The sequence below is a fragment of the Acanthopagrus latus genome, chromosome 12, assembly GCF_904848185.1.
Source record: "Acanthopagrus latus isolate v.2019 chromosome 12, fAcaLat1.1, whole genome shotgun sequence".
NCBI classification, from domain to species: domain Eukaryota; kingdom Metazoa; phylum Chordata; class Actinopteri; order Spariformes; family Sparidae; genus Acanthopagrus; species Acanthopagrus latus.
The window spans coordinates 23,071,122-23,098,986 of record NC_051050.1 but is presented as its reverse complement, the minus strand read 5'-3'; the positions used below and the strand labels follow the sequence as shown (position 1 = coordinate 23,098,986).

Genomic DNA, 27,865 nt, shown 5'->3' with positions numbered 1-27,865 from the left:
CGAGTAAGGTTTTGACTTTTCTTTGTAGTGGACTTGAAGGATCTGATGCTTCTTCCGTCAGTGACTGAAGTGTGGTGCTTTTTAATTTAATTTTGCAAATTGAGATTGGAAATATTTTATTTTTCTTTCGGTCATCCAATAATCTCTGTGTCATTGTTTTGATCCTTGAGGCTCAACACCAATATTTCTGTATATTTTTTATTTATTTTCGTTCACTTATTTTTCAATTCAGGGTTCGTTTAGAGTTGATGCACTTTTTGCAACAACATCTTTTCTGATTTTTTTTAAACCTAGGACCCTGCGTTGTTTACCAGAAGTGTTACAACAAATCTAATTTTCTCTCAGTGCTTTTTTATAGGATGCTTGCTGAACAGCACTTCACAGAAACCTATGCAGCTAAGTGTTATGTTCTGGTCAAATCTTATTATCTTAAAGTTCCCCTTCAGTCAAAATGTTTTTTCTTCTTGTTCCTTCGGTTGAATGTTTGAGCTCAGTAAAAATTTCTCTGAGTTGACTGAAAATCTGATTTTAAGAGACTCTTAAAATCTCTTTCACAACTTGTGACACATAAAAAGTTTGGAAGCCAATCCTGGTCCAAAATTCAACATACACAAGTGTGATTTTAAAAAAAAAACTAGTTTCTCTTTTCATTTACCTGCAGAAGTAGAATATAACATTATATGTGAAATGAAACAAAGTGTGAAACCTTTAAAAAACCGAAAGAGGAAGAAGCAAAGAAGACAAACCACACAGAGACGTTTGTAACAGAGCCTGTATATTTTATATAATTTTTTCTGCAAAATACAAATACTACCACATGTCTGAGTGAGGGAATTGCTGTACATGATCTCTGACTGCGACTACAGAGGTGCACTTTGTTTTTCTCGTGAGAAACATTGTCTCCAAGTGGCGACAAAGGCCAGCTTATGCCGCTAACAATCTCTTTAGAATATTTAACTGGTGGTTATTAGAAGCATTAGTGCACGTAAAGAGGGGAAAATACAGCCCAAAGTGTACATTTACAGTACAGAGGACATTCAACTCATGTCGCCAAATACAAATAATTTCATCGGGGCATTTGAGGTACAAGTACATGACAGATTTGACAAAGTCCAGGCAGTTACTTATTAAAGAATCAAACCAAAAAAACACAAATAAAGAGAGAATTTCACACTTTGGTTAGTTTACACTCCACGTTCCACCTCCACCTGCACGCAGTGGGCTCCACCTGGAGCCTGAGGACGAGCTCCTGGCTCTCCTGTCCCCTTCAGGCTCTGCAGGAAGTTCTGAGCTGGAGGCCGACCAACCAGGAGACAACACGGTCATCGTAAAAGAAAAGGAGTGCAGAAGAAAAAAAACGTCTCTGGGCTCTGCCCTTTCTAACTACAAAAAGCTTCAGGGATTTCAAATGGGTGAATTTAGCTGCTGGATTTACAGCAAACGGGGCAAAAACAGACGCGGAGGACTGTGGCTGAAGGTCTGAGCTCCAAATATACAGTTTTTAAACCAAAATATTCAAATGTGAACAACCCTCAGCCACCTCTCTGTCTCTCTTTTAAATAAAAACAAAAAAGAAAAAGTGGATATCAGTCAGCGTCATCTAGTCTGTCCAGACTTTTATTGTGGCGGGTGTCAGACCCAGATGAGGTACAAGGCACGGATTATTCAAAATGTCTATGATGCCCTTGTAGAGTAACAGCACAAACATACAGTGGTGGAAAGGAACCGAGGACATTTTACTCAAGTGTATTCAAGGGGATCTTACAAGCCAGATTCCCAAAAAAGTAAATAAATAAAACAGTCGGGATCGTTCTCTGATCCTTGAGGACGTGTCAGGGTTGGTAACAACTGGAATAAAGTAGCTAACTGTATATAAAGTAACTCAAACTGAACAATAAAATGCTGCTCTGACATCAATGCATCAGAATTAATCTCATAATGTCACAGACGACATTAACCAGTCGACGCTGATGATAATTTTATTTAAGTAGTGTTTTAAGTGTTTTGAATAACTGACTTGTAATCAACTATTATGGCTGTTGTTTCCCGTCAGTAAATGTATCCGAGTACTCCCTCCACCACCGTAAATACTGTATATTCTAATAATCACCACGAAGTATTGACGTGCAATCGTTTGCAATTGTTGTGCCGGGGTCTGAAAAAAAAAAACACACCAAAAAACAAAACAGCAGATTGTCACTGTGATAAAACTGTCGAGTCTGACACCAGCTGAGCTTTTTTTTTTTTTCAAAAGGTGAATCTTTCATCTCAATTCAACTTAAAATCTCCCTGAATGTTTTATTAGAAAATGTCGTGCACCTCTCTGCTTTACATTATATTACTGTTATCTTATTAAATAGAGCTGCAGACATCCAAGAATATCAATTTGATATAATAAGGAATTAAAAAAAAAACACAACACTATAAACTTTGTGCAGCAAAGCATCACTGTCCTGTCGGATATGGCTTTTTTTAATTTTTTTTTTTTTTTTTTTTTAAATAGGAGTGCAACCCTCACTCTGCTAAATCCCGCTAATCTATCAGCTCATGCTAACTGTCTCTGTGCATAACAAGGCCATGAGGAAGGTCTGAATGTGACTCCTCACTGTTTGATATGTAAAACCACAGGAGCTTTGTTTGTTTTATAGGAAAATAACGTGGTTTTGTTTGTATGGAAGCAAACCACAATAACCAAATTTAAATAAATTGTGAAATGTAACCACGACTGAATACTCAAATACCGTCAAACTCAAGCTTTCTAATTTAAAAGCCATCAATGTGAATTTTTGTGTTTTTTGTTAATTTTGTTTTTGATGTCGTTGCAAAACCTGAATTTCATGTTAAATTGTAGCATCTGATATCGATCTAATCTGAGCAACTTTAAGTTCTGTAACTGGGTTTTATGTCTCAAATGTTTTGTGGGAATGAAATGAAGTGAAATATTCAGTTCAGCTGTATTTAAACGTAGATAATGAGGTGCTGTTTTTGTCGAAATGTTTTTAAAGTTTCACATCGGATGTGAAGCTAATTTGAGCAACTACATTTATTTGGCTACGCTTAACTTTCTAAATAGTTTCTGTCAATATAAGACACTGAAATTTTCAAGAATATGAATTTGCAAACCCAAAATATTAGGTTTATTCTAACTTAGCATATTGTTTCCTATTTAAAAGTTTATTTATATAGTTTCTTGGGTTTATTTTGTTAATGCTTCATAATTGACCTTATGTTTTGGGAGGATGCTGCACAAAAAAAACATGCCTTTCGTTAAACTTGTTTTATTTTTTTGTCTTGATCACCAGTTATTTATAATGACTCTAACATCTTGTTAAACATTGTCCTGCTTGGGCTTTTGCTTATGTTTAATTAATATGTGTATATTTGTGTCTGTATGTGAGTGTCTCTTTGTTTATATCACATATTTAATCATGTGTAAAATCACTAAAATTAAGAAGTATTCAGTCGTGGTTCATTTAATTGTTTTGCTGTAACAGAATAAGACTGAAATCTTCTCTGTCTTTCTTTTTTTGCTTCCATATTTTTGTGTATCTGGACTGAATTCAATAAAAATCACATTTTTTCTAAACACAGCTCTGAAAATGATTCACTAACTCTGATAAGCGTCTTCACATCAAGTGAAAATTGTCCAAAGCTTCTTTTTTTTTTTTTCTATGCAACCTGTTGCAAATAACTTTCTCGTCACTCGTCCTGAAACTTTCTCATCACTCACATCCCTCTCTCACCGGAGCTTCATTTCTCCTCCTCTCGCTGTACTTCCTCTCTTTCCTCCCTCGTTCATCTGCCGCACTTTCACCTTCCATACAATCATGTTTTTTTTAAAATGTGCTATATGTTTTTTTTTAATGTGCGCAAATATGTTGAACCTGCAACACGGCGTGGACTGATCAGCACGCCTGCTCTCGGCTCCTAATGATCCACATGTTTATTAAACTCACCAGTAGCTTCAGAGTACCAGACTTCTTCACTTTTACCTCTTTTTTTTTTTTGTTAGTTTGCATACATGTGCACATACGTGAATGTGCATGTAACATATTTGTTATTTACTTATACCCGGCCCCTCCCCTCCCCCTCCTGCCCCGAACACACACACACAACACAAGCAAATACATGTACACCGACAGACTGTCCAGCCGGTTCTGTGCACGTTCGTCTCAGATCGTCGTCCTGCAGCATTTATCAAACTGCTAAAAGAGACATTAATGTGAAAATCCTTCACTTTGACTCACAGACTTCAGAATAAAAGTCGTGTTGCAGTCAACATAATTGGACATGATGAAAAGTACGTCATCAGAAATGATGTAAAGGGCAGTTATTTTTCCTTTTTCACTAATTAAAGGGGAACTCCACCTATTTTACACATTGAAAAGCAGTCAACTGGTCAACAATGTGCTTCTATAAGCAGTCAAATATAGAGATTTGAGGACAGTGGGGTAAATGTAGGGTGAATCTTTGTCTCTGGCTGTAATCAATATTTTGCTCGGTTGCTTATTTGCTGTGACAAATGTTTTGATTGCTGTCATTATTAGAAGTTTGATAAATGTGCGATCTTTCCTCAGAAAACAAGTCTGACTCTGCTCAGACCCTCACGTACATGTTACCATTACACATATAGCACACCCACTCAGTACAAGAAGAATATGATAATTATAATAATAATAATAATAATAACACTATAAGGTAACTTTACTAACACCCCCAGCCATTCTGGCTGCAGACCGACTCCCATCATGTCGCCCAGCCCTCTGATAGCCTCATCCGCTTTACTGACGGGCTGTGGTGCTCCTCCTGACTGGACAGAGGTCGGAGGAGGAAGCTGTCGTTCCCGTGGTGATCATCGCGCTCCTCGCTGCCCTCGTACGAGCTCCCGCAGCTGGACGCGCTGTCGCCGGGGGAGCGGCCCGGCTCGCTGGGACCCCGGCCGGCGATGGAGTATCCGGCTGTGGTGACGCATCCTCCGAGTCCCGTGCCCATCATTCCCACGCTCCGGTCTCTCGGAGGGGAGGCGGGCTCGGACTTGATGTGGAGATGCTGATGACCGGAGGCGAGGTTTAGGTTCGAGTTCTGACACAAGTTCCTAAAAAAGAAAGCATGAAGATCAGCTTTTTTACAATTACAGAGATGCTCCTTTTTTTCTTGACTGCTCAACGCTACTTGTAAATACCATTACACTAAAATAATTTACATATCCAGCAAACGGATTCTCACCCCATGTGTCCGAGCGCTGAGTGCTGCAGATTCTGTATCTGCTGTTGCTGCCAGTTCGTGACGGATCCGAGGCCAGAACCTCCAAACCCAGACAGGGAGGACAGGTCGTTGCCGAGGGAGAACTCTTGAGGACGAGAACACACATCGTTAATCAGGTCCTGCACGAGATCTGAGCCTCTGGTGTGTTGCAGCGTTGTTCTGTCGTAATCACCTGTGCCGTAAGAAGAGGAGAGCGTGGACGGATACCCGCCCATCCCCTGTCCAGGTAGAGTCTGAGCAGCGATGGACACGGCAGGAGTGGACAGCGTCTGAGCGCTCTGAGAGTGATTTATTCTCTGGTTCTGTGGAGAAAACAGTCTCATCATCAGACTTCAGACGGCCACACACACACACACACAAACTGATACTGGAGTAAAAATAAAAAAGGCAAAACTAAAATGAAAACGATTCTCATCTACATCTGACAGTGTCGCCCCGTGATTAAAGAATGACTTACCAACATCAGATCAAAATCCTCACACTGGAGTGCAGCGTTAAAGCACAGACTAAAGTCAGTCAGCAGGCGTGATAACAGACTAAACAGGGAATTTAACTGGAAAAATGAAAATAAGACAAAGACATTGGTGAGAACACTCACAATGGTGGGCATGTTGTTGCACTTGTTGGAGGGCGGCATCAGTGTGCGGAGGTCAGGTTTACGGTTCATGCTCATCGGAGGACTCTTGTCCTGCATGTTCTTAGAAACTGGAGACATCAGTCCGGGGGAGGTGCAGTGGTTACTGTAGCTGCCATTTCCTGGAGAGAAAGACGTGTTTAAATACAATTTTATTTTTTATTTTTACTTCACTTATGCACTTGAAAGGCTACTAAGCATTAAACTAGTAACGGCAGTATCCCCAGACTCCCTTAAAATATCGAACAATTTTGAGATTGTTGAATGAGGAGGAGAAATGGATGAAGTAAATCCTAAATCGTTCGTGTCTTTGTGTATATTTTGCATTCAATGCAACACATGAAATTGATTGTTTACTTGTGAAACGTTTCAGTTTCCTCTACATCTATCTGTCTTAGCTGCCAACATTAAGCTCACTAATTTATGAAAGGAGACATTTTATCACCGACACACTTGACTAATTTTACAGGCTTCTTCTTGGTCACCCGTGGAGAAAGTCCCCAGACTCCCTTTGAAAAACACTCAATTTTGTGAGTTGTTGCGTGAAGAGAATCTTTATAAACTTTGTGAAACACAATCTGTGTGAAATTTTAATAATTTGGGACTTCTTATTAATTCGGCAAATGTTTTTAATGAACATATTACTTTCTTTTATGTAAAAATGAGCACCACCGCACTTTGTTTCCTAAAATGGCACTTAATTAAGCTTTTAACTTTTGTTTTTTTAAATCAGGATGTGTTTCTCTCTTGTGCCTCATCTGCCAAATTTGATTTGCATTTAATTTAGTTTATACAGCCCAGTATCACTAATTAACTATGACATCTTCTATTATTAAAGCCTTAAATCAGATAAAAAAAAACGTATCTCAAAAACAAGCAACGTGGACAGACAGGCAGTAGTGTCGTGTGTCACTTCAGGATAATAAGAAAGCTGAAGTTCTGATCAATTTTCCCTCAACAATATAAAGATAACATGCTGAATAAAAACATGTTAACTGGTCTAAAATCTTCTGATTGGCTGATGGAATAGAAACAAACTGCAGTCTTACCCACAGTGGAGACCACAGTGCTCGGCAGCTCTGAACCCATCAGTCCTGCAGACACAAAACACACACACACGGTCAGATAACAGAAGTCAAATGTTGGGATTATTGTGTTATTATGACTTCAGGCTCACATACCTGCATTCCCAGTGCTGGAGGGCCGTTGAGGGGACATGCTGTTTCTCTGCAGGTGCGTGATGGGCAGCAGGTTGTGGTTACTGAGGCCGCAGCCGATTCCAGGCTGGGAGTAGAGCAGTCCGCTGGGGTTACTGCCGGGGAGGGACACGCCCATGTCGTAGTTGGAGGGAGGCAGACCCTGCTGGACAGATCAGGAGCTGGTTAACATCACTGAGAAGTCAACAGGTGAAACCGCACAGGTGGAAACATCCACTCGACTGTACTTACACAGAGCCTCTGTCTGTTGATCATCAGGTCGATGTCTTCGTTGATCTTGCGATATTTGTCGTCTGACTCTGGGCTCTGGCCCGCAGAGTCGTCGGCCTCGATGTCGGGGCTGTCGCAGCCGTTTAAGCCTTTCTTACGCAGCGTCTGAAGGAAAGGAGAAGATAAATGCTTATTGTTGTTTACATACTGCGCGTTTATATGGTTAAAAATGTATCAGGAGGCTTTAGAGCTGAAACAATGAGTCGATTCGTCATTCAGTCATCATCTAATAATCTCTGCTGTAACTATTTTTTGCAGTGATACTTTGACTCCAGGAAATTATCTGAATACTTCTTCCACCGCTCACATAGATCAAACTTCTCACTTTGTAAAAAAAAGGAGGGATGTCAACACAAGAGGGCGCCGTCTGATCAGATATCGCATCAGTGAGAGTCGAACAGCAGTAAACATTAAACACAACACATACAAGACGATCCAATACGCATGTTTAAAATGAGTTTTTATCGTCTTTATGTATCTCGTAAACATTTAAGCGTCAGTATTGTGAAATCTTTCCTCCCATGCCGATATCAGATGATGATGACCTGCTGTTCTTCAGTCATATTTTGATGTACTTTACTTTAAAACCCTTTTTTCCTTCTTACTTCTTGTAAATTAAGCTCTTTTTACCCTTAACTCGACTCCTGACAGAGTGTTTGTACACTGCGGTATCGCAGTACTTCTTCCACCGCTGTGTGTGTGTGTGTTGTACAGTATGTGGTTTGGCTCTGAGCGTCCTGCTTCAGCACTTCACAGCCCATTAGTCCAGTCTGTCACTGGATGGCTGCAACACACACACACACACACAGGGCTCAGTGGTTGGCCCAGTGCTGCAATCCCACTCATCCCAGTCATGTCCACCTGTTTGGCTTTGCAGAGAAGGAGGGGTTGGGGTCTGGGGTGAGAGGAGAGGGAGGAGGGCGAGGCAGCTACCACCAATGCTAAGCGTGTCTACCGGCGGGATGGCCGTAGAAGGCTATTTTTTGCTCCTGCGCTCCGCCGCGTTTCTCGTCACTCCCATCCCTCCCTCGCAATCTGTCAATCTGGCTCGTCTATTAAAACATAAAACCGACTCCAGTGGCCTGCTCCCCCCCCATCTCTCTTCAAATGAACACACACTGTACTCCGCGTTACCACCGCACACCCACGGCTTCCTCTCTCAATAAAAAAAAAAAAAAAAAAAACACACAACAAAAATAAGATCAAGCTGGTCGGGGTAACCTCGATGCAGCCAGGAACAGAGCAGGAGCTGGAACTCAGATCATTCTTTTACAAAAAAAAAAGATGCAGCAAATTGGTTTGTATCATCCCCGTTTTCAGATGATATGGTGGACGTGTCGGCAGCTCACAGTCAGACTTGAGTCGAACTAAAGATATGGTGTTAAAAATATCACTTGAGTAAAACTAAACGAACAGCACTTAAAAATAAAAATCGTGATTAAACGTCCTTCAGTATCAAAAGTACATAAACCAACTGAGAATCGGCGTTCTTCAAATTATCAGAATCTGTGTTTTTTCCTCTGATTGTTGATAAAATAAATTTAAACAAAAGATAAACTAAAAAAATGAATTAAGAAATCTGCTACTTTGGCTCTGATGCAAAGTAACTAGTAACTATTAAGACATCAAATGACATCCAAAATGTGATGGAGTGAACGTATAAAGTAAAAGAATATAGAAAATACTCAAGTAAAAGTCTAAAAGTGATGAAAATTACATCAACCTAAGTATCAAAAGTAATTTATCTGGCAAGAAATATACCTGAAGTATCCAAAAGTACAAGTACACGTTAATTATAGACATATTTACGCACACATACAGATCTGTACCATGAAATTGTAAATACTCAAGTCCATGAAGCTGCGTGTGAGTCTTGAGTAAATACTCAGTTACTTTCTGTGGTTGGCCTGGAATGTGTGTGTCTGGGTGTGTGTGCATGTGTGTGTGGTGGCAGGTGGTTTGAACAGCTTCCTGGAGGTGCTCGAGACAGCTGAGGAGGAGGAGGAGGAGGAGGAGGAGGAGGGAGGAGGCCACAATATCTAACTAGCCTCCGTCCTCCTCCCCCAGGATCCATCCGCTCCTCCACCGTCACTGCTTTTTCTTTTCCATCGATTTTCTTTTTTCAGGTTCGGTTCCTTCCGCTGCTCTTTTTTCGTGGGTGGTCTCCTCCTCCTCCTCAACATCAGACGATGCTACGAGTACAACATGTGTTATGTCTCCAGATTATAGGATCAGATAAACACATGTGTAAATATATTAACAGTGTACTATTGAAACTTAAAAATATATTTATTGCCAGAAAATGTGCTTTTGATATTGAGGTACATTTAATATTTACTCAAGTTAAATTTGTATGAGTGACTTTCACTTCTCCCGAATTCATATTTCAACAAGATATCTTTACTTTCAAGTACTTTTTGCAACACTGTATCTGAAACACAGCCTGTTTATGTGACAATGAACGTTCCTGCTAATACAAAAGATTTTTTAAAAGTGTTTTATAAGTTTAAGAACATCAACAAATACAGAAACTAGTGATGTAGAGGAGTAAAAACTACCTCTGAGAAGTGGAGTGGAGGTATAAAGTTGCATACAATGAAAATACTCAAGTAAATTACCTCAAATGTTGTGTTTACTGTCAATTAGCACACGTTAGCATGCTAACACAGGAAACTTTGATGCTGGACGAGGTAAACATCAGCATGTTAGCATAGCTAACGTTAGCGTTTATCTCCGAGCAGCCATGTGCCTCATGGAAGCTGCCACAGTATCACAAACAGACAGATAATACATTTATTTTATCCTCCACCAGTTATAAACACGCTCCCTCACTTCTTTACAAACTTAAAACTCAAATGTATTTAAAATTGTTGCTTGGAAAAACAGCTCAGCTCCTATAAATACATCTCCTCCTCCACGGTGTCGAGAGATAAACTGGACTGGTCAGAAGGGAAAGAAGACGAAGAAGAAGAAGAAGAAGAAGTGGAGGAGGAGGAGGAGGAGGAGGAGGTGGTGTTGGTGGTTGTGGGGAACTAAGACTTGGTTACTCAGCCTTAAGTTGCTTCTCTTCCTCTTTATTTTCCTCCAGTGGCTCGTGCAGTTTTACGTACACACACACACACACACACACTCATCTACAGGCAAAACCACAGTCACACACACACACACACTCACAGCCCCGTCACGGCTATTCATAGCTGTGTACTGGGCTATTTTTAGACCACTACCGGTTTCCAGCCATTTAGCTGGGAGGGATCGCAGCCAACACAAAGGAACTGGACTTACTCCGCGAGCATATGTGAACGTCAGAGAGAGTGTGTGTGTGTGTGTGCATGTGTGTGTGTGTGCAGGACTTTATTGAACAACTTCATCTGTTTCTAATCTAGAACAGCACGGTTACACACTCTCTCACACACACACACACACACACACACACACACACACACACACACCAGAGCAGAGCAGAGCAGAGCAGAGCAGGCCAAAGCAAAATAAGGTTAACAGAGTAAAAGTGAGGAATGCAGAACTCGTCAGGTTTATAAATAGCTGCAAGGTTCCCAGGCTAAATGAGCACAACACAATAAGCTGATAGTTATCTAGCATGTAGCCTTTACACACACACACACACACACACCCACACCCACACACACACACCACACAGAGAGGAACATGCCAACCCGCCACATGAGGGGGAAAAAAAAAGATGACCAAAACAAAGGAGCCTCTCTTCTACTAAATTCCTGTCTGGCAGATAGTTCATTGGTGCATTGGAGTCTTTTCACAGCTTTGTGGGCTCGCTATCATACAAGCCCTCACACTCCTCCCGACGTACAACTCACTCACCAGTAAAACAAAAACACTAAGTCTAGCATTTGATTAAGTCAGTTTACAGCCGAGGTATCAAACGTTTCCTCATTCCAGCTTCCCTTCATTTGGATTTTGCAGCTTCTCTTCAGTCTGATGCGACAGGAAATGTATCATATCTTGTTGTCAGGAGGAGCCACAGCAGTTTTCTAGAGAAAATGATTGAGAAAAGCCTGACAGAAACACGAGAGAACTTGTGATGAGTTAGCTAAAATATGAAGAGAGTAATCATCACAAAAACAGAAGTTTACGGGAAATTTCCCTTGATTTTCAGGGAAGTGCTGCCAATCCTACATTTTACCGTGCGCTCTTAATATTTTGAGGAAAAGTTTCACAATGTAGTAAATATCTTACTGGCCTTTTTTTCTTTTAAGATGAAAAGATCAATATTGAGTACTTGGACTGGGAGCAGGGACAAGCAGCTGGCCAAACACACCTCCTAAAGCTCACGGATCAACACGCTAAGCTATTCTAACCACATCCCGACAAAATAAAACCACTATCAGCTCAGAGGAGCACCAACACGCGGCGCTTGTTCCATTCACTCTGGCACGGCGAGCGTGACCTTGGCACGGCCGCCTCTGCACCATGTCGTGCCATGTGTTGCTGCTCGGGGTAAAGACGTTACACATGCACCATAAAGACTTATTTACCCTCTCATTATCCCATCGGAGCGCAGCGAGATTAAACGTGGCGTGTTGGCCAACTATCAAATGTTGTTACCGAAGCGGCTTACGCAGGAATCACACTGAAGCCACATGTATGAACAACACACGGCGTGATCCTTCAGGGCGTCCATTAACACTGAATTAAAAGCACGGGGATATAATGGAATGTAACATAGTCTGCTTTATTTCCCCAAATGTTTGCAGCCATCTTGCCTTCATCGGGGTGATTATCAAGTCTTTCTGTGTTTCTCTGCAAACATCTTATCTTCGCTTTTATGATATAGGATGATCATTAAGACCCAGCAAGAGGTTTGTCAGATACAGTAGCCCTCTGATGACATACTGGAATACGTAAACATGCACGTATCGTCATAGCAGCTTCTCATTGGTGCACAAGACCAAAATAAACTTCAGCTCTCCAAAAGCACCATGGGAAGTCAGTCTGTCCCGTTAGCAACCGGCTAGCAGCAATTTTATCATTGAGAAGACGGTGAAATACACGCAGATCGCTCTGAATGTGGGATCTGTTGTTATGGATTTACTGTACAGCGACCCCCAAAAGACACAAGAGTCCCAGGCTGGATAACTCAGCTTCTGTAAGAACAAAAAAGTTAGATAATGATGCAAATTCCTGTCATACACGTCGGTGACGGTCTCAGAGGGGATGAGAAAAACAACGTCTGTCTCTGTAGGAACAGTTTCTGTCAGACACTTAGAATAACAACCTCAGTCGGTGACACAAACAAACACTTTTAGTAGATGTTAACTTTCATTGAGGATGTAAATAACGTTGGTTTCAATCCATTTTACGGGGTTTCTTGGTCACGACATCGATTCAGTGGCTGAGCTGATGTTTTTTTTTCCATCCACTTCAGTTGCTTAGGAGAATGCCGCAACACTGTTTTGACTACAAAACTTCCCCTGACTTTCCATCGACACGAGGTCGAGTAGCTAGTATGACTGAATTACCATGACTGGATGAACTGGACTTAGGATGTATTCGAATTGGGCAGAAGTTCATATTAGGGCGGATAAAGATGGAGTCACAGACAAAGATGCTTCTGAAATGATATATATTCTCATCAACCAGAAGCACTAAAACACAATCTCACTCATCAGTTTGGATTAAGAGTGAGTACAAAAGTGCAAAAGCACCAGAGGGACAAGACAAAAGACAGGAAAAGGAAGCAGGAGAGTAGAAAGAGAGAGAGAGGAAATGTCACGCGGAGGTAAAAATAATGGATGAAGCGAGCAGCAGCGGCGACAGTAAATAACCCGTCTGGTTAACGGTGTGTGCGGATACGCTGCAGTGTTGAAGAAGCTGCCTGGACAGATTAGAGTAACGAGCTAAACTGGATTGCGATAGATTACAGGGGATTACAGAGCAAGTAAGCCTGGTTGTGTCGCGGGGCCGGCCAAGAGGCCATGTGGTGGGCCGCGTGGAGGGAAAGGCTCAGGTACAACCACGCTGCACGGTATGAATGTACATGTGCACACAGGTGCACCAGCGCAGGTGCACGACGGTGTTTTCCACACTGCGTTCGTATAAACCTCTGCCACTATGTGCCGTCTTCAGATAATCTGAACTGTCGCTTAAGAGTTGCTGCTGACTATCAAATAACGTTTTTGCTTCAAATGGACGTCGCTGATCATTTCTGCATTTGTTGCATATGTTTTCTGGTTTGTTTAGGCAACAGAAATACTTTGTTAGGTTCAGGGAAACATGGTTTGGGGTAAAATGGACCCTTTGACAATGTTCAACACGAGTTTGAGAGGATAACTTTTTCCCGCGTGCATCTTTACTTCCAAGTTGCAAAGATCAGTTGGAGCAACATCAGCCCAGATATTCCAGGAACAAGACCAACACATCGATATCAGATCCTGCATGTTAGTACGAGCTTTGTACAGAGCAAGAACTTCTGTTTTCTAATATTCTGGAGCTTGAACTGGACAGCAGAAATGATCAAGGTCGTGTTTGCGTATCGATGAGTTAATGAAACACGAACGTATTCAGGATTTACAACAAAAAAACCAAACTCCTGCTTGCTTTGACTGCACCGGCCTCCTGCCTGCTCTCTGACTTCTGACAGCTTAAGTTTGACCTTGGTGACACAGTGTGCTTAGCAAATGTCCACAGTGTGAATGTGTGTGTGCATGTGTGTGCATGTGTGTGCATGTGTGTGCATGTGTGTGTCCACAGAGGCATACACTTGCTATTGTGTTCGTCTAAAACGATTACATAAGTCAGGGCAGAACAAGGTTCAGTCTAGTACATGCTGTCGTGCTCTGTGTTGGCGCAGTGCTGTACAATGCTGTCACATGCACAGACACACACCCACACACACACACACACACACACACACACACACACACACACGGTCTACAAGTGAAGCTGTGGGCATGACTGACATTTTCAGCCAAGAAATATATCTTGAAGTTTGACTAATCGATGAATCGACCGATGGTTTCAGCTCTCGTGCTTACATACATTTGTGTTTTGTTTGTTTTTTTCTTTTACTTACATCCACGATGTCGGAGTTGGTTCTGCTCTCGTGGGGCTCGTTGTATTCGGTGTATTTGAGCAGAACTTTGTCCATGTCGGTGCTGGCGTACTGAAACAGCTTGTTGGTGCTGTTGAAGATGATGAGGGCGATCTCGCAGTCGCACAGCACGCTCAGCTCGTACGCCTTCTTCATCAGACCGAACTTGCGCTTGGTGAATGTCACCTGGAGGAAAGAGGAACGGTAGAAGAAAATCTCTTTTACTGGTTGGATTTTGAGGTTTAAGCACCAAAGTTTGAGCATCAGTGATCTACTAGTATGGCTGTGGACAGGTTGGGTGTGTAGTCAAACTTTCGTTCGTCTCCATTCCTTCAGTACTGTGAGGTAATGCGGTGCAGACTGATAAAATCAATCTGCACTTAAACAGCATTACCACATGAATAATGCAACTCAGTGCAGACTTGATGCTCGCTGTGATCGATTACACAGCTCGTGCTCATCGATTTTGGGTGAAAGGATTGGAAATCAATGGCTGCCAGAAACTGGAGGAAAAGTAGAAAATGGACAGCAGCTTCTGTGAAGTGCAACTCTGGTTTCTGTTTTTTTGATCACCTTGAACTCGTCGGGTTTTACTGCAGAGATCTCGGAACTAAAAACAAGTTCAACAGTTGAAGAAACTAGATTCACAATTATTATTTGAAGTTCGGGCACACAACGGTAAATACAAGAAGTCACAGTCGAGCTACGACAGATGTTTTTAACAGACTTGCATGTATTTTCTCTTCTAAATAACTTTGATTAATTTCCAACAAGTGCTCGTTTTTGTTGCCCTGTTGGACTGAGACGTAATCAAGCGTTCCCTGTAGCAGTAAAACACTCAATCCATCGAGATCGTTACATGGAATTTAATGATCGGCCAAAGTGAAAACATTGATCCGTATCATCATTTTTAAGATGTGCTTGTGTCCAAGCAAACTTCCTTACAAAACATTCAAAGAGTGCGAGTGTGCCAGGTGGGTCGTATTTACTTTTAGAGGAAACTTACTCAGACGTCTGCGAACTTCTCGCTCTCGCTACAGTAATATTATTAGCTGCTCTGTTCCAAACGATGCATTCAGGCTGAAATTCAACTCGGATGATTCAGTCAGTGACTTAAACCAGCAGTGAGAAAGAAAAAGAATAACTTATAATTTGTGAAACTATAAGAAGAGGAAAAGTCAGCTAGCATCGAGGCTAATTTATACCATGTAAAAAGCCATTGGCTGAAGCTAATGATATTGACTCATCTTAAAAATAACATCTCGGGGATAAAGAAAATAACAATTTTAAGCTAATCTTTGTACTATGTTAAATGTTCATGTTGTTAAAGGTCCAATAAAATTTGATTTAAAGCTTTCAGATGGCGGCCGACATGTCTTACGACTCGAGGGCGTCAGTTTTTAGGAATTGGGAAAACCCAGAGCGTTATTCTTTGATGTGTTGGGAATGAGACTAAAAAACAACAACTTTTCTTACGAATAGCAGCTTTAAGCCATGATGTATGTGTCCCGGTCGAGTCTGGCTCTTGAATTTAAATAAAACCCAAACCGTATCGTCGTCTAGAGATTCGATCTGATATCGTATCACGGTGAAAAGATTTCAGCACTTAACTTGTTGCGTTTTAATAACCGGAGCTATCAAAATGAAAAACTGGAGCTGTAGTGACCTGCAGTTTTTCCTTTACACGCACATGACTGTAACACAGGAGCTACAACCTGTAAACAAACTGGTTCGCTCCTTTCAAGATAAAGCGACACACACAACAACAAACACACACTCGTGGACCGTCACTCAGTCCGGGGGCGAACTGTGTGACGAGGTCAGTCCTGCCCTGCTACGGAGGTCAGGAAGCATATGTGCCTGCATTTCCTGTCATAACAGGAAGAGAGGAACCGCTCCCCCAGACAAGACTTCTGTGTGTGTGTGTGTGTGTGTGTGTGTGTGTGTGTGTGTGTGTGTTGAGGCCCATTGACGACAAGCTCTCATTATTTCTCAGTTGTCATATCTTTTGCATGGGGGCTTCGCTCGACTCACACACAGTCACACAGTCGCAGCTTGTGAGGGTCACATGACGATGACGATGATGATGGTGATGATGATGATGTCACCAGTTTAAGGAACTACAGCGCGTCTGTCTGTGGCTGGTGTTGTTTGGCGGAGGTATGCGCTCTACTGGGTGATGTTCTGGTGTGAGAAATGTATTCACGCTGCTTTAATCAGGTCAACAAGATGCTGTGCTGCTTTTCCGTTAATCCGACAGCGTCAGTATAAAGATAACAAAGTCTTCTGTACACTCACATGTCTGTTCCGTTCGTCCATGATTCGCGCTATCTGAATCTTTTTTCTCCCCATCTTGGCGATCTTTTTTGTTTTTTCAGCTTCTCCTCTTCGTCTCAAACGTCTTCGTCCTTCGGCTCCTTTTGACTGACTTTCGAGCTCCTGGCAGGTTTTTTTTTTCTTTTTTTCTGGCAGTTTTTGTTTTTTCTGGCTCCTGCAAACAGACGAGGGGATGTGATCGTTAGAGTTCAAACCATTAGAAAAGTGCATCAGTCACACACACACACACACACTCCAGCACACACACACACACACACACACACACACACACACACACACACGCCTGCACACGGATGGCAGGGGGAGGATAAACTGGTTATTCTGTGTCGCACCAGTCTACATCTACACAAACAGAAACATGTATGAACACCGCGTTCAATTACCCCCGCCCCCCCAAAAAAAAAGTGGATTGCGTGCGGGTGTCATGTCGTGCTATAATGCAGAGTGTAACCGCCATGCACGCACAGACAGGCTGCATATTATCTGTTTGCATGCTCGTCCATTCACCGCGGCTCGGATCCCCCTGACACACCCAGAAACCAGCTTCCTCGGGGGGTTACTGCACCCTCAGGAGGAAGCGAAACAGCCGGGCATGTCAGAATGCAAATAACAAAGAGTGATGATGTTTGGCTCCATCATGCACTGTATGTATACAAAAAAAAAAAAGACATCTGGAGGGTTTTTGAGAAACCACATTCGAAGACAGGATTTTGTTTTAACCGCTTGCCACAGAACTTCCTCACCGGGTGGAGCTGAGGTTGGACGAGCGAGCGGGAAACACCTCATGGTTGAAGGTGTGAAAACTGAGATTCATAAAAAAAAAAAATGTGACCGTAAAGACAGATGCATGACACGTTGTAAGATCAGAGAGGTTCAAATACAGAATAAAGTTTTACCCTGGTGATGTGGTGGCGTAGCGAAGGATCATGGGAGTTGTTGTCTTCATTGCTGAACAACCACCGTTGCTGATTAAAATGTATCTAACCCATTTTTGGTTTCTTCATATTTTTAAGTTTTACTCATGTTACGTTTGGTCGGTCGGTTGTCTTCTTGAACTCAGGACGTGTCTGGAAGTGCAGGTTAATTGTAGTCTGAAGTGTTTTTCTGTTTTCTTTGGATGCTCGATTTAAACGATTTGTGATTTAGAGGTGAATTTGTGCAGCTCCCAGACGGATATTTATCTTTCTTGACGACAAGTTTGTTTTTCGTCTGCTCTGCTTGAGGATTTTCTAAAGAGGATAAAAGCCGCTTCACAATATCTTTCTCAAAACTCGGACTTTATACTATATACGACTGTATCCTTCGATGCTGAAATGTACTTTTATCAAAATCTGAGTGAAAACGGAGTAAAAAACTTCCCAACAGGATGTTGAATCAACCAGTTAGCTTGCCTGAGACGTCACGACTGAGCTTTGCAGAGATTTGGGAAGTGTGTGTCGGCTCGTCTGTCAGCACCTGTGACCTGTAGTTACCCATAAGCCCCAGGAGGTGTTTACCTGTATCCTCAGAGAAGAGCAATCCTTCAGGAGAAGAGATGAGGTGAAATTATTCCCCTGACTGTTCAGTTTAAAGAACCAACTCCCTGTTTTAACTTTTTAAGTTTGATACAGATAATCTGGATAATCTACTGGCTTGTTTACAACCTTTTTCAGACAGAAACGATGTCCAGAACTACAGAGTTTTTCCTCTGAGGCACTTCCACATTTGCTCCAGATGTCAGTCGTTGCGCCGGCTGCTCACACATCATGTGTGTGTGACTAATGATGAATGTTTGAGCACGTGGGAACACCAGTAAACCACTTTCTTTCTGGACAATAAGCCCCTCTGAACTGACACTTCAACCTCAGCGCTGCACATAACCTGGTCCGACCTCTCCGCTCTCGGACCCGTCAACGTTCAGACACTTTGGCCCTTCATCAACGCGAGGAGGAGGAGGAGGAGGAGGAGGAGGAAGTTTTAAAAAATGTTGTGTTTTCTATTAGCAGTCGACAAACCTCCTGTTAATCTCTGGAGGCCATCAGCCACAACATAAGAAGAGAAGAAGAGCGCACGCAGACATTAGTTCTGCTAATAAAAGTGGACATGTGCAGGACTATCGGTGCATGCAGTGTGTGTGTGTGTGTGTGTGTGTGTGTGTGTGCCATGTGACCCGCGTCTTGCTCCTGAAGTGGAGCTTAAGAGCTCCGGGTCGCCGAGTTAACTGGATGTTCACACACGCTGAGACAGACACACACCGACACAAACCAAACACAAACACACACGACAGGTTTTCTTGGCAGCTCTCCGACGTCATCACAGCGGGGCGAAGGAGAAAAGAAAAAAAAAAAAAAAAGGCGTGCTTGCGTTTCAGGAGGTGGCAGCCCTCGGGCTCGCAGGATGAAATGGAGAGTGAAATTGGGATTTGTTGAAGACGTAATGAGATGACGCGGCGTGCCGCTCTCGGAACAAGAATGCAGAGAATGACGCCGGCGCTGCTTTTAAGTCAACACGGTCGTTAAGAATGTGGCTGAGTCGCTTCACCCCCCTCATCGCTGTTATGACATCATAAAGATATTTTTGATTAAATCTGACAGAAGCCGGATAACAACTATTATTAAATGGGTTAAAAGCATGTTTACATATGCGTCACAAACTGTAATACCCCTCCATAACCAGCAGGAGAATCACTTACGACATAAGTTTTAATAAATACATCAGTCTCCCGGTAACCGGATACTGCTGTCATTCTGACGACGAGTATGACGAGGAAGTGTGTAGAAGAAGAAAAAACATCACGAGTACCGTACGAGTCCCACAGGGGCATCTGACCAAAGCGTCCACAACAGCCAAACAGGTGCAGTGATTCAAAAGAGGTCAATGGACCGTTAAAGGTCGCACCAACGGAAATAGGTCCAACGTAGGCGTACGTTCCAACTTAAAATCTTACACCTTCCCCTCAGTAGCTGCTCGGTAACAGAGCGTCGATATATTAACATGAATATATGTTGTGGCCGATGGTTTATTGGGCACGAGAGACAACACACTAACAAACACTGCGGTAAGAATAGTGCTTTTGAACGATCAGCCACAGGAAGTGAAAATATCATTTTCCACGGTTATATGTTGGTTAGTTTGGACGTCACACACGAGTAGTTTAGATGAACATAACGTGTCTGCGGTGCGACCAGACAACGACACAAGTTTAAATCCCTGCAAATCCCTGAGCGTCAGTGTTCGACTACTTGGGAATGACACTTTCTCACCAACAGCAGTAATTTAAAGTAATTTAAAGTACATTTTCAGCTCCTCAACTGTAAGAATTTTGCAGCTTTTCTCTGTTTTATGTAACTATGGATTAAGTCTTATTCTTAGACTGTTGTTAGGACAAAACAAACAATCTGAAGATGTCATTTGGATTCTGGAGACTCTTTTCTTGATGAACCGATTAGTTTTGTGTTCTTTATAATATTAGAAAATCATTAAAAAATGTCAGAAAGTTTCCTGAAGGCTGAAGTTTACGTCCTTGAATGTCTTTTTTTTGTCCTGTGATATTAAGTTTACTGTCAGAAAGGATGAAACAAACTTCACATTTTTCACATTTAAGTTTAAATTTTGATTGGCTGGTCATCAAAATGCGTGTCGACTAATTCAATAGTTGACAACTCATTGATTTAATCAATGCAGCTCTACTAAACAGATCAATAAAAGATGATAATGATTAGTCACAGCTCCTAATAAACTGCCCTGTTTAATTTCCAGCCCTTCTGTTTTCCCCTGCGCCTTGTTTTCCTACAGTAGGAACGGATACCAAGTGACAGCTCCTGTCGTGAACTCATAATTGATGTGTTTTACCAAAACAAACACTTTGATAAAGCGCAGCGCTGTGATACTATCAAAAATCATCTGCGGCGAGCAGCGACACGCCAGCCGGAGAGTATTACATGAATATCTAGTGTCTGAGTCACGCTGCCTGTGAGCCTACCTCGCTTCAGGAAAACAGAACAAGGATCAACACGGTTTAAATTTAGAGCGCTCACAGACGAGCACACTCAGCATGTTGTCGTAAAAAAGGGAATTTTAGGCCAAACTGAGACGTGAGATGTTGAGGGAACATTTCATGAAACAGTAAGAATCGGTACGTGGGGGTGTGTGTGTGTGTGTGCGCGCTGTTATCTGTAGGTGTGATTTAATGCGGAGTTTGATCTTTTCCAGGATGACAGCAAATCTCCACCCAGCTCACCCTCCGCACCACCCACGCGCACAAATCTCCCGACTATTTATAGCCTCAGTGTAAAGCAGAAGGACTCCAAAAATAAAAAAAGATTGAACTTTTTACCCCAAACAACAATACGACTGGTTTTCTGGTTCGCAGACAGAGCGAGCGACTGTGGAGCAGAGGAAGAGATGGAAACCAGCCATCTCACGCAGTCCTCAGCAAAATACGATTATTGACGTGGTTGCAGAGAGATGGATACGCTACCTGATACCACTCGCATGTCTGTATGCTAAGTATGAAGCTATGCACACAACTGGTTAGCTTAGCTTAGCACAAAGACTGGGAACAAAGAGAAACAGTTAGCCCAACGTCCATGTTCTCTAATAATAACAAGTATGTTAACTAAGAACATAAACAGGTTCATGTACCACAATGCAATACTGTTTTTTTTTTTAAATCCGTGTCTTCTACATCTGAGACTCGCTAGCTTGTTGTTAGCCTAATTCTGTTAGCATGACGTGATGTATGTAGCAATCGAGTACATATTCAAGATCATTTTAAAGGCTTCTTGTTTTAAAGACAGTTGGAGACAGCACAAAGTCAGCCAGAGGCGGCGTTTCCATCCAAAAACATGTAGCTAATGTTAGCTTAATCGGCTAGCTAGCAACAGTTAGCGAAATCTGCCAGTGTGTATGTAAGCTAAGCATCCAAATAGGATTATGTTACATTACTCTTATAATACTTAAAATATAAAGACAAACTAGCTTAACACAACAATACAATCAGGGTTAGGCTTTCTGTTTTTTCCTATCGTCTGACTTTTTCCCTCAGTCTTGTTAGCTTGTTGTTAGCCTACGTCTGTTACCATGATGATGTAATATTTATAACCATGAAAAATGCATATTTCTTATCATTACACAGGGTTCTTGTTTAACAACAGCCAGAGAGGGAGGATAATAGATTTGTTAGAATCGCCTTTTATTTTAGCCGATACTGATTTACCAAAAAAAATAATTCAATATCTATCAGCTCAGGGAATCGCTGGCAAACAGTCAATTGAGAGAAATTCTTGACGTAAGTTGGATTGTGTACCACAATCCTTCTATATTTAGAAGAATTGGATATGTACATTTAATTTTAGACTTTAACTGACCTTCCTCGTGAAGATAACAGTGGAAAACATACCAGTTTATTATGCACCATATCAATACAAATAATCTGTTACACACAGAAGGTGCAAAGATCAATTCTTTATGGCTCTATAACAGCGTGGCAATCATTGTTTATCAAGCGAGTACGAGTATGCTTGAATATCGGCGGATATCGGCTCACACCTGGGTGAAGTCAGAGAGCTGCACTCGGCTGTAAAAGTGCAAAAAGTAAATTGGTCATATTTGGTTTCATTAATGATACGAGGCGGAGCGACGTGCCAACAAAGTGTCTCATCGTGTTTAAAAAAACAAAACAAATACAGGCTAAATCGCCGGTCAGAGTCCCTTTTAAGGTCTCAGATGTCGAGGCAGGTCACTTGATCTAATATATGTGGTTTGGTTTGGGATACCCCTCTATAAGCAGTTCGGTGAGTCACTCTGTGGCACAGACAACACACCACATGCTCAGCATACGTGAATAATATCACACTGACATCTCCAACGTCTTTATAGGATACAGCTTTTACGCAAATGTCTGGTGAACTCGAGAGGACGGTCAGATTCAGGAGCTTTTTTGTCTCATGTGCATCTATTTAATATATAAAACTACAGTCGGTCTACATCCGCCCCAGACTGTTTTAACTTTAGGTCATTTTTAACCTCCAACCCAGTTAATAATTACTGACGGAATAAGTAGTTAATTGTTTGTTTGTCTTGGCGAACTCATATGAGGTCAGTTTGACGTCGGGGAATACAGTAACAGAGGTGATTTACAGCACTATTATTAAACAGGGTGGGCCGAGGCTAGCTGGTTAGCAACACAACACACTGACATCGACATTTTAAATATAGAGCCAGTCCTGCTGGAGGAATAAACTCATGGGATTCTGCTCTGACCAGAGCTGATTACCGACGGGAGGAGAGCTCAGATATTTATCGATTTATCCTCACGCCTGTTTATCAACTCGACTGCAGCTGCGATCGACAGAGGTGACGTACATCGTCGAGAGTTTACGTTCTGTAATGCTGCAAAGGGAAATGGACTTTACTTCATTAACGTAGCGCTACAGAGCAGAGACGGGAAGCAGAAAGTGAATCTAATTTAGGTTTAGGGTGAAATTCAGACTTTTGTGGGGAGAAACACATCACTAAACAACCACAATTGCTGATTTAAAATCTGATTTACGTAACAGAAAGGGAATATTTGCAAGTTTTATTCAGGTTAAATTTCCTCTAGAGACAGGAACTGAATGAAACAACTTAATTTGAGTACACTTGAGGATTTCTCTGGGTTTGAACATTATCAGAAACATTTGGAGGGAGCTGAGTTTAACGTGATAAATCTTATTTTTGAATAATAATTACAAATCATTTTACCCTCCGGGGTGCATAAACTACAGGCTGTTAACTTATTTTTAATATACATAATGTGAAATTATTATCGGTTCTTGTCATCGGCTGTGAGATGCAGAAAAAAAATACATAAAGTGCATCCTGAAAACTTCAGGCTCGGTCCAAACCTCTCAGGGAGGTCCCGTACCTGAGTCTACCCTGGACCCCCAAAATCCCTGAATCCGGCCCTGGTCCCCTGGTAAACTCACCCACAACTCTCTTCATAGGCTACTATACTCCAATATATCCTGGATACTGTGTGTTATTAGTTAAAGCATCACGAACTCATTTCCATAATCATGAAACTTTCTCCAGCATGAGACTAAAAGTTTAAATTCTCTTACCAAGAGTCGCTGTAGAGGAAAAGTGAAAACGCGCACTTTTTGTCCCTCACATGGCACCGTGGACTGACCCAAAAGTTCCTGAGTGTGTGTGTGTGTGTGAGTGTGTGTTTTCCCTCCTAGTCGACCCGGTCCGCTCCGCTCCGAACCCGTTAACAGAAAACCGAGCCGAGAAGTTAAAAGAAAAACAAACACACACACAAGTTCTCCAGAACGCGGAGCTGATGATCCAGTCTGAGAGAGACTTGAGGAGAGAAGAAAAGCAAAAAAAAAAAAAAAAAAGGAGGAGGATGATCCCGCTTGTGTTTGTTTCCTGTTGTTCATCAGTCAAATGGCGTGTCAAGCCCGCACGCCCCGCATCACACTACACACACACACACACACACACACACACTACACGCAGCTTACCTCCCCGCTCAGCTCCGCATGTCCTCCACGTCACTTTTCCTCTGCGTGTGTCCGTCCAGCGGTTCGGTCCATCGGAGGGAAGTCTCTCTCTCTCTCTCTCTCTCTCTCTCTCTCTCTCTCTCTCTCCGTCAGCAAAGCACCTGGACGTCAGGAGGCGGCGGCATCATCACACGCACACGCACACACGCACGCCCACGCACAGAGGGAATAAAAACAAAAACATGAGAAATAATAATGATAATAATAATAATAATAAACTGTTATTTTAAATCAATATGTGTCATATTTATTTTAATCTATATGTGGCGTTTTCATTTCAACAGGTTCAGGATCCAAACTGAGAGAAAACACTTCCAACACTTGTTTATAGAGAGCAGTGACGCCTCCCAGTGGACACTATGGGAATCAGATTGTTTTTCTTCTGGCACATTTTACTCAAGAATTGGACTTTTTCCTGCCACATTTCAGAGGAAAGTGACTCTACTTTTTTACTCGATTACATTTATCTGGCAGCTTTAGGCCAAAGTTACTGTGCAAAGTGAGATTTATGCACACAAAACATGCAAAGAGTCGAAAAATTATGTTTTTTTTCATACATTAAACTGCAAAAAAGTTTTTATGATTGACAGAAAAGTACTTTTTCATGCTCAAATATTTTATTGCTGCTTTTCCTTTAAATTATTTGAATGTATCTAGACCAAACAAACATTGTGAAGGCATCATCAGGATAATTCATAAAAAATATTTTTTTAAAAAAATCAGTCAATAAACAGAGAAAATAATCAGCAGTTCATCCAAAATGAAAACAATCATTAATTACAGTTCTATAGAGAACAAGAAAGGAAAATAAGCAGACTGCAACATGCAAATCCTGCTTTTACATCAAAGAATGAATCTGAATAATCTAATGAGATCATATATTAAAGTATGTTGTCTTACTGTTACAGTGTAGCATCACTAATTAATTAATCATTAGATCCAGACAACAATGTGAAAAAATGTTCAGAAAACATCTTAAAAATGTTTGTTTTGTTTGCTGGGTGAAACAAAACACCACGTACAGCAAATATTCACACTCTTCACCACAAACTGAAGCTGCAGCTCCTGATTTCTGCTTAAAAAAAAAAAAAAAACTTTATTGATTAATAATCATCACAAAAGATGACAATAAACGTTCTCTCTAATCAGCTCATCGAGGCTCCTTTCAGCTTTAGTTAACTTGCACTTTCAAAACCAAGTGACGTAACACAAGAATGTGGGCCTATTACATACACAGCCTCAGTGTGACGATGCATTTTTCCAGCTTATCCAAGAGGGAAAAAAAGGGAGACATGAGAGAAATGTGTTTGTTTTAGTTTTAAGAAGTAGGAAAATGTTCCCTGGAAACATTCAAGTCCAATTTGTGTCCACTTCATGAATTTAAGTCCAATAATTATTGTCTTTTAGCTCTGTTTTTGGTCTCCACCAACTCTCGACGGGGAATATCTGGCTCGTTAGCTGCTACATGCTAATTTAAATTTAACCCATCATGAAACCAAAACGATGAGCTGAAAGAGATTAAAACGATCCAACTGAGTTAATTAGTGATTATTCTCAATTAGTTTATACATCTATAGAATTAAAGACCATCCAAATCTTGTCTTGTGTTCGCAGGGTGAGGTGCTAAATTTCTAAATTATTACCCCAAAATGTTTGTTGTTCTTTGATATATTTGCATTTAACAGAAATGTTAAGTAAAGCAGTTGATTCTTAACCTTGTAAGGAGTGGAAAAAGTCCTCGCAATGTAGTAAAAACATTTTAGTTTATGGCCACAACTAATTTAATCAGCTTGTTTTATATTTAAAGAAACTTACAGATGCAAATCATGAAACACAAGTACAACTGCAAGAGGAGGACAGACCTTTTGTGCCTTTATGATGCCACAAATTAAAAACGAAAATGGATAAAGGGTCAACCAAACACAAACGCTATATGTTGGAATTAAACCCCAGAAACTATCTACATCCATGTCAGTTTAATTCTGTCGATTTAAGAACACAAAGTCAAGGCAGTCGGCTACGCAAAAGCTCAAAGAAACAACCAGAACACAAAATCGTAGACAGCAAAGTTCAGGAAACGTGTTTTTAAATTCATTTGATTAGTAAGCTTCAACTTTAAAGCCACATTACTGACCCTATGATTTCAGTGACTAATTAGAAATTAATGGAAATGATGAATCTCACAACAGATCCGTACTTTTAACCAGATCTGCACCAGAAGTCGGTGGGGTTTATTCTGGGCTGAGACCAATCCTCCATCTGATTTTCATAGAAATCTGTCGGGCATTTTTTGTATAATCCTGACAACAAACCAACCAACAAACAAACAGAAGCGGGAAAAATGTAACATCTTGCGTTGAGGTAACTACAACAAACAGTACTACAACCGTCACAAAACAAAACGTGTTTTACTATCATTCAAAGAACATTTAAGCTGCACCAATCAATATTTACAGTAGATCAGATGATATGAGTAATGTTGAAAAGGTTCATTCCACCACAAAAACCAGCAACTCTGCAGCGCTACAGAGCATTTTAGCCTCTTTCAGCTCATTGTTTTGGATTTACCTTCAACATATCGGCTGATTTATAAACGTGTGTGTGTGTGTTTTCAACCATAAAATATACCTCGAGTCAAACAAACAAAGGACAAAACAAAGAAAACAATTAATAAACAAACAGAAACATATCAGTGGCCAACCGTCTATTCATTAGCAACTCTACAGTTTTTTCCACTTTAAGCTCATCGTTTTAGTTTTACTTTGGATATCAACGGCTAATTTAAGGTTATTTAAGGCAGGATACACAGTGATTTTATCGCCCAGTGAATGTAAGTACAAAAAAAAGAAAGAACTCAGTTCAAACGAATAGATATATACATTTTAGACAACAGCTCTTTTATTTTGACTTTAATATTAAGTGAAACTCTAACAAACAGCAAACGAGTAATTAAACGTAATGGCTGCTGAGCTGGTGGAGACCAAAACCGGAGCTACCAGAGAGTTAACATCAGATTTATGTTTTAACGAGTGTCCAGAACAACAACTTCAAATGAGTGCTAGTGTCAATAAGCGACTGAATGCTAACACTTTAGCCGTAATAAGATCACTTTTGTGTCTATTTCTTGCTACTGCTGCCACCAAGTGGTCAAAACAAGAAGAACAATCATCCCTGCTGTAACTTAACACTTTTTTCGGTCCAGTAAACTGGTTTTCTCGGCTGCCGTCACCTCCGAGTCCTGTTCAAGTTTTTGCTTATATTTGCTGAAGATTTAACATCCGCACATTTTCCATCATCATCAACATCCACTCCTCACCATACAGTCGACTCACCAGTGCTTTTTCTTCCGTCTTCACCTGGAAGGTTCCCCCCAGCAGCTCCAGCTGTGGGTGTTGCTCAGTCAATCCCTTGTATCAAACAAGAAAGGATTCAAAAGACAAAAGTGATAAAAGTGATATTAAGCCAGACCAGCTGGCTTAGAGAAGAGGGGGGGGGACCCAGAACTGGGCTGCGTTTGGATCTGAAATCAGTCCGCACTGAACCG

General features: G+C 41.3%; 1 protein-coding gene and 1 long non-coding RNA gene across 7 annotated transcripts in view; one reads left to right on the top strand and one right to left on the bottom strand.

The window, feature by feature from the left end:
• The window catches only part of LOC119029895, a 33,229-nt gene extending 8,211 nt beyond the window's left edge, over window positions 1-25,018 (top strand). The window contains exons 2-4 of one of the 4 annotated variants that reach the window (XR_005078120.1): window positions 7,133-7,305; window positions 18,161-18,334; window positions 18,448-20,978. This is a non-coding gene — a long non-coding RNA (uncharacterized LOC119029895). Of the gene's footprint in view, window positions 1-7,132; window positions 7,320-7,644; window positions 8,393-18,160; window positions 18,335-18,447; window positions 20,979-24,605 lie in introns of those variants that run through there. The other 3 variants (XR_005078122.1, XR_005078121.1, XR_005078123.1) reach the window with 3 other exon arrangements.
• On the bottom strand, window positions 972-27,865 carry LOC119029894 (myocyte-specific enhancer factor 2C-like). Of its 3 annotated transcripts, none has more exons than XM_037117081.1 (11): window positions 27,654-27,865; window positions 24,283-24,422; window positions 16,757-16,949; window positions 14,441-14,644; window positions 7,348-7,491; window positions 7,081-7,261; window positions 6,949-6,993; window positions 5,864-6,021; window positions 5,438-5,567; window positions 5,227-5,350; window positions 972-5,095 (listed from the first exon to the last, which is right to left on the bottom strand). In XM_037117081.1, the coding sequence occupies exons 3-11, from the start codon at window positions 16,808-16,810 to the stop codon at window positions 4,747-4,749; spliced, it is 1,389 nt and encodes a 462-aa protein (XP_036972976.1). In that variant the 5' UTR covers window positions 16,811-16,949; window positions 24,283-24,422; window positions 27,654-27,865; the 3' UTR covers window positions 972-4,746. The 3 variants fall into 3 exon arrangements, with proteins under 3 accessions (XP_036972976.1, XP_036972977.1, XP_036972975.1); XM_037117082.1 differs by having other exon boundaries at window positions 4,747-5,095; window positions 7,081-7,258; XM_037117080.1 differs by lacking the exons at window positions 24,283-24,422; window positions 27,654-27,865 and adding an exon at window positions 23,878-24,185 and having other exon boundaries at window positions 4,747-5,095.

Excerpts from the sequence above, each read along its gene's own strand:
- LOC119029894 (XM_037117081.1), bottom strand. The coding sequence starts at position 16,810 with ATGGGGAGAAAAAAGATTCAGATAGCGCGAATCATGGACGAACGGAAC. Across the intron at positions 6,994-7,080 it reads CTCCAGCACTGGGAATGCAG|GACTGATGGGTTCAGAGCTG; the intron begins GTATGTGAGCCT and ends TTGTGTCTGCAG. Across the intron at positions 5,568-5,863 it reads GCAACAACATGCCCACCATT|AACCAGAGAATAAATCACTC; the intron begins GTGAGTGTTCTC and ends TTTTCTCCACAG.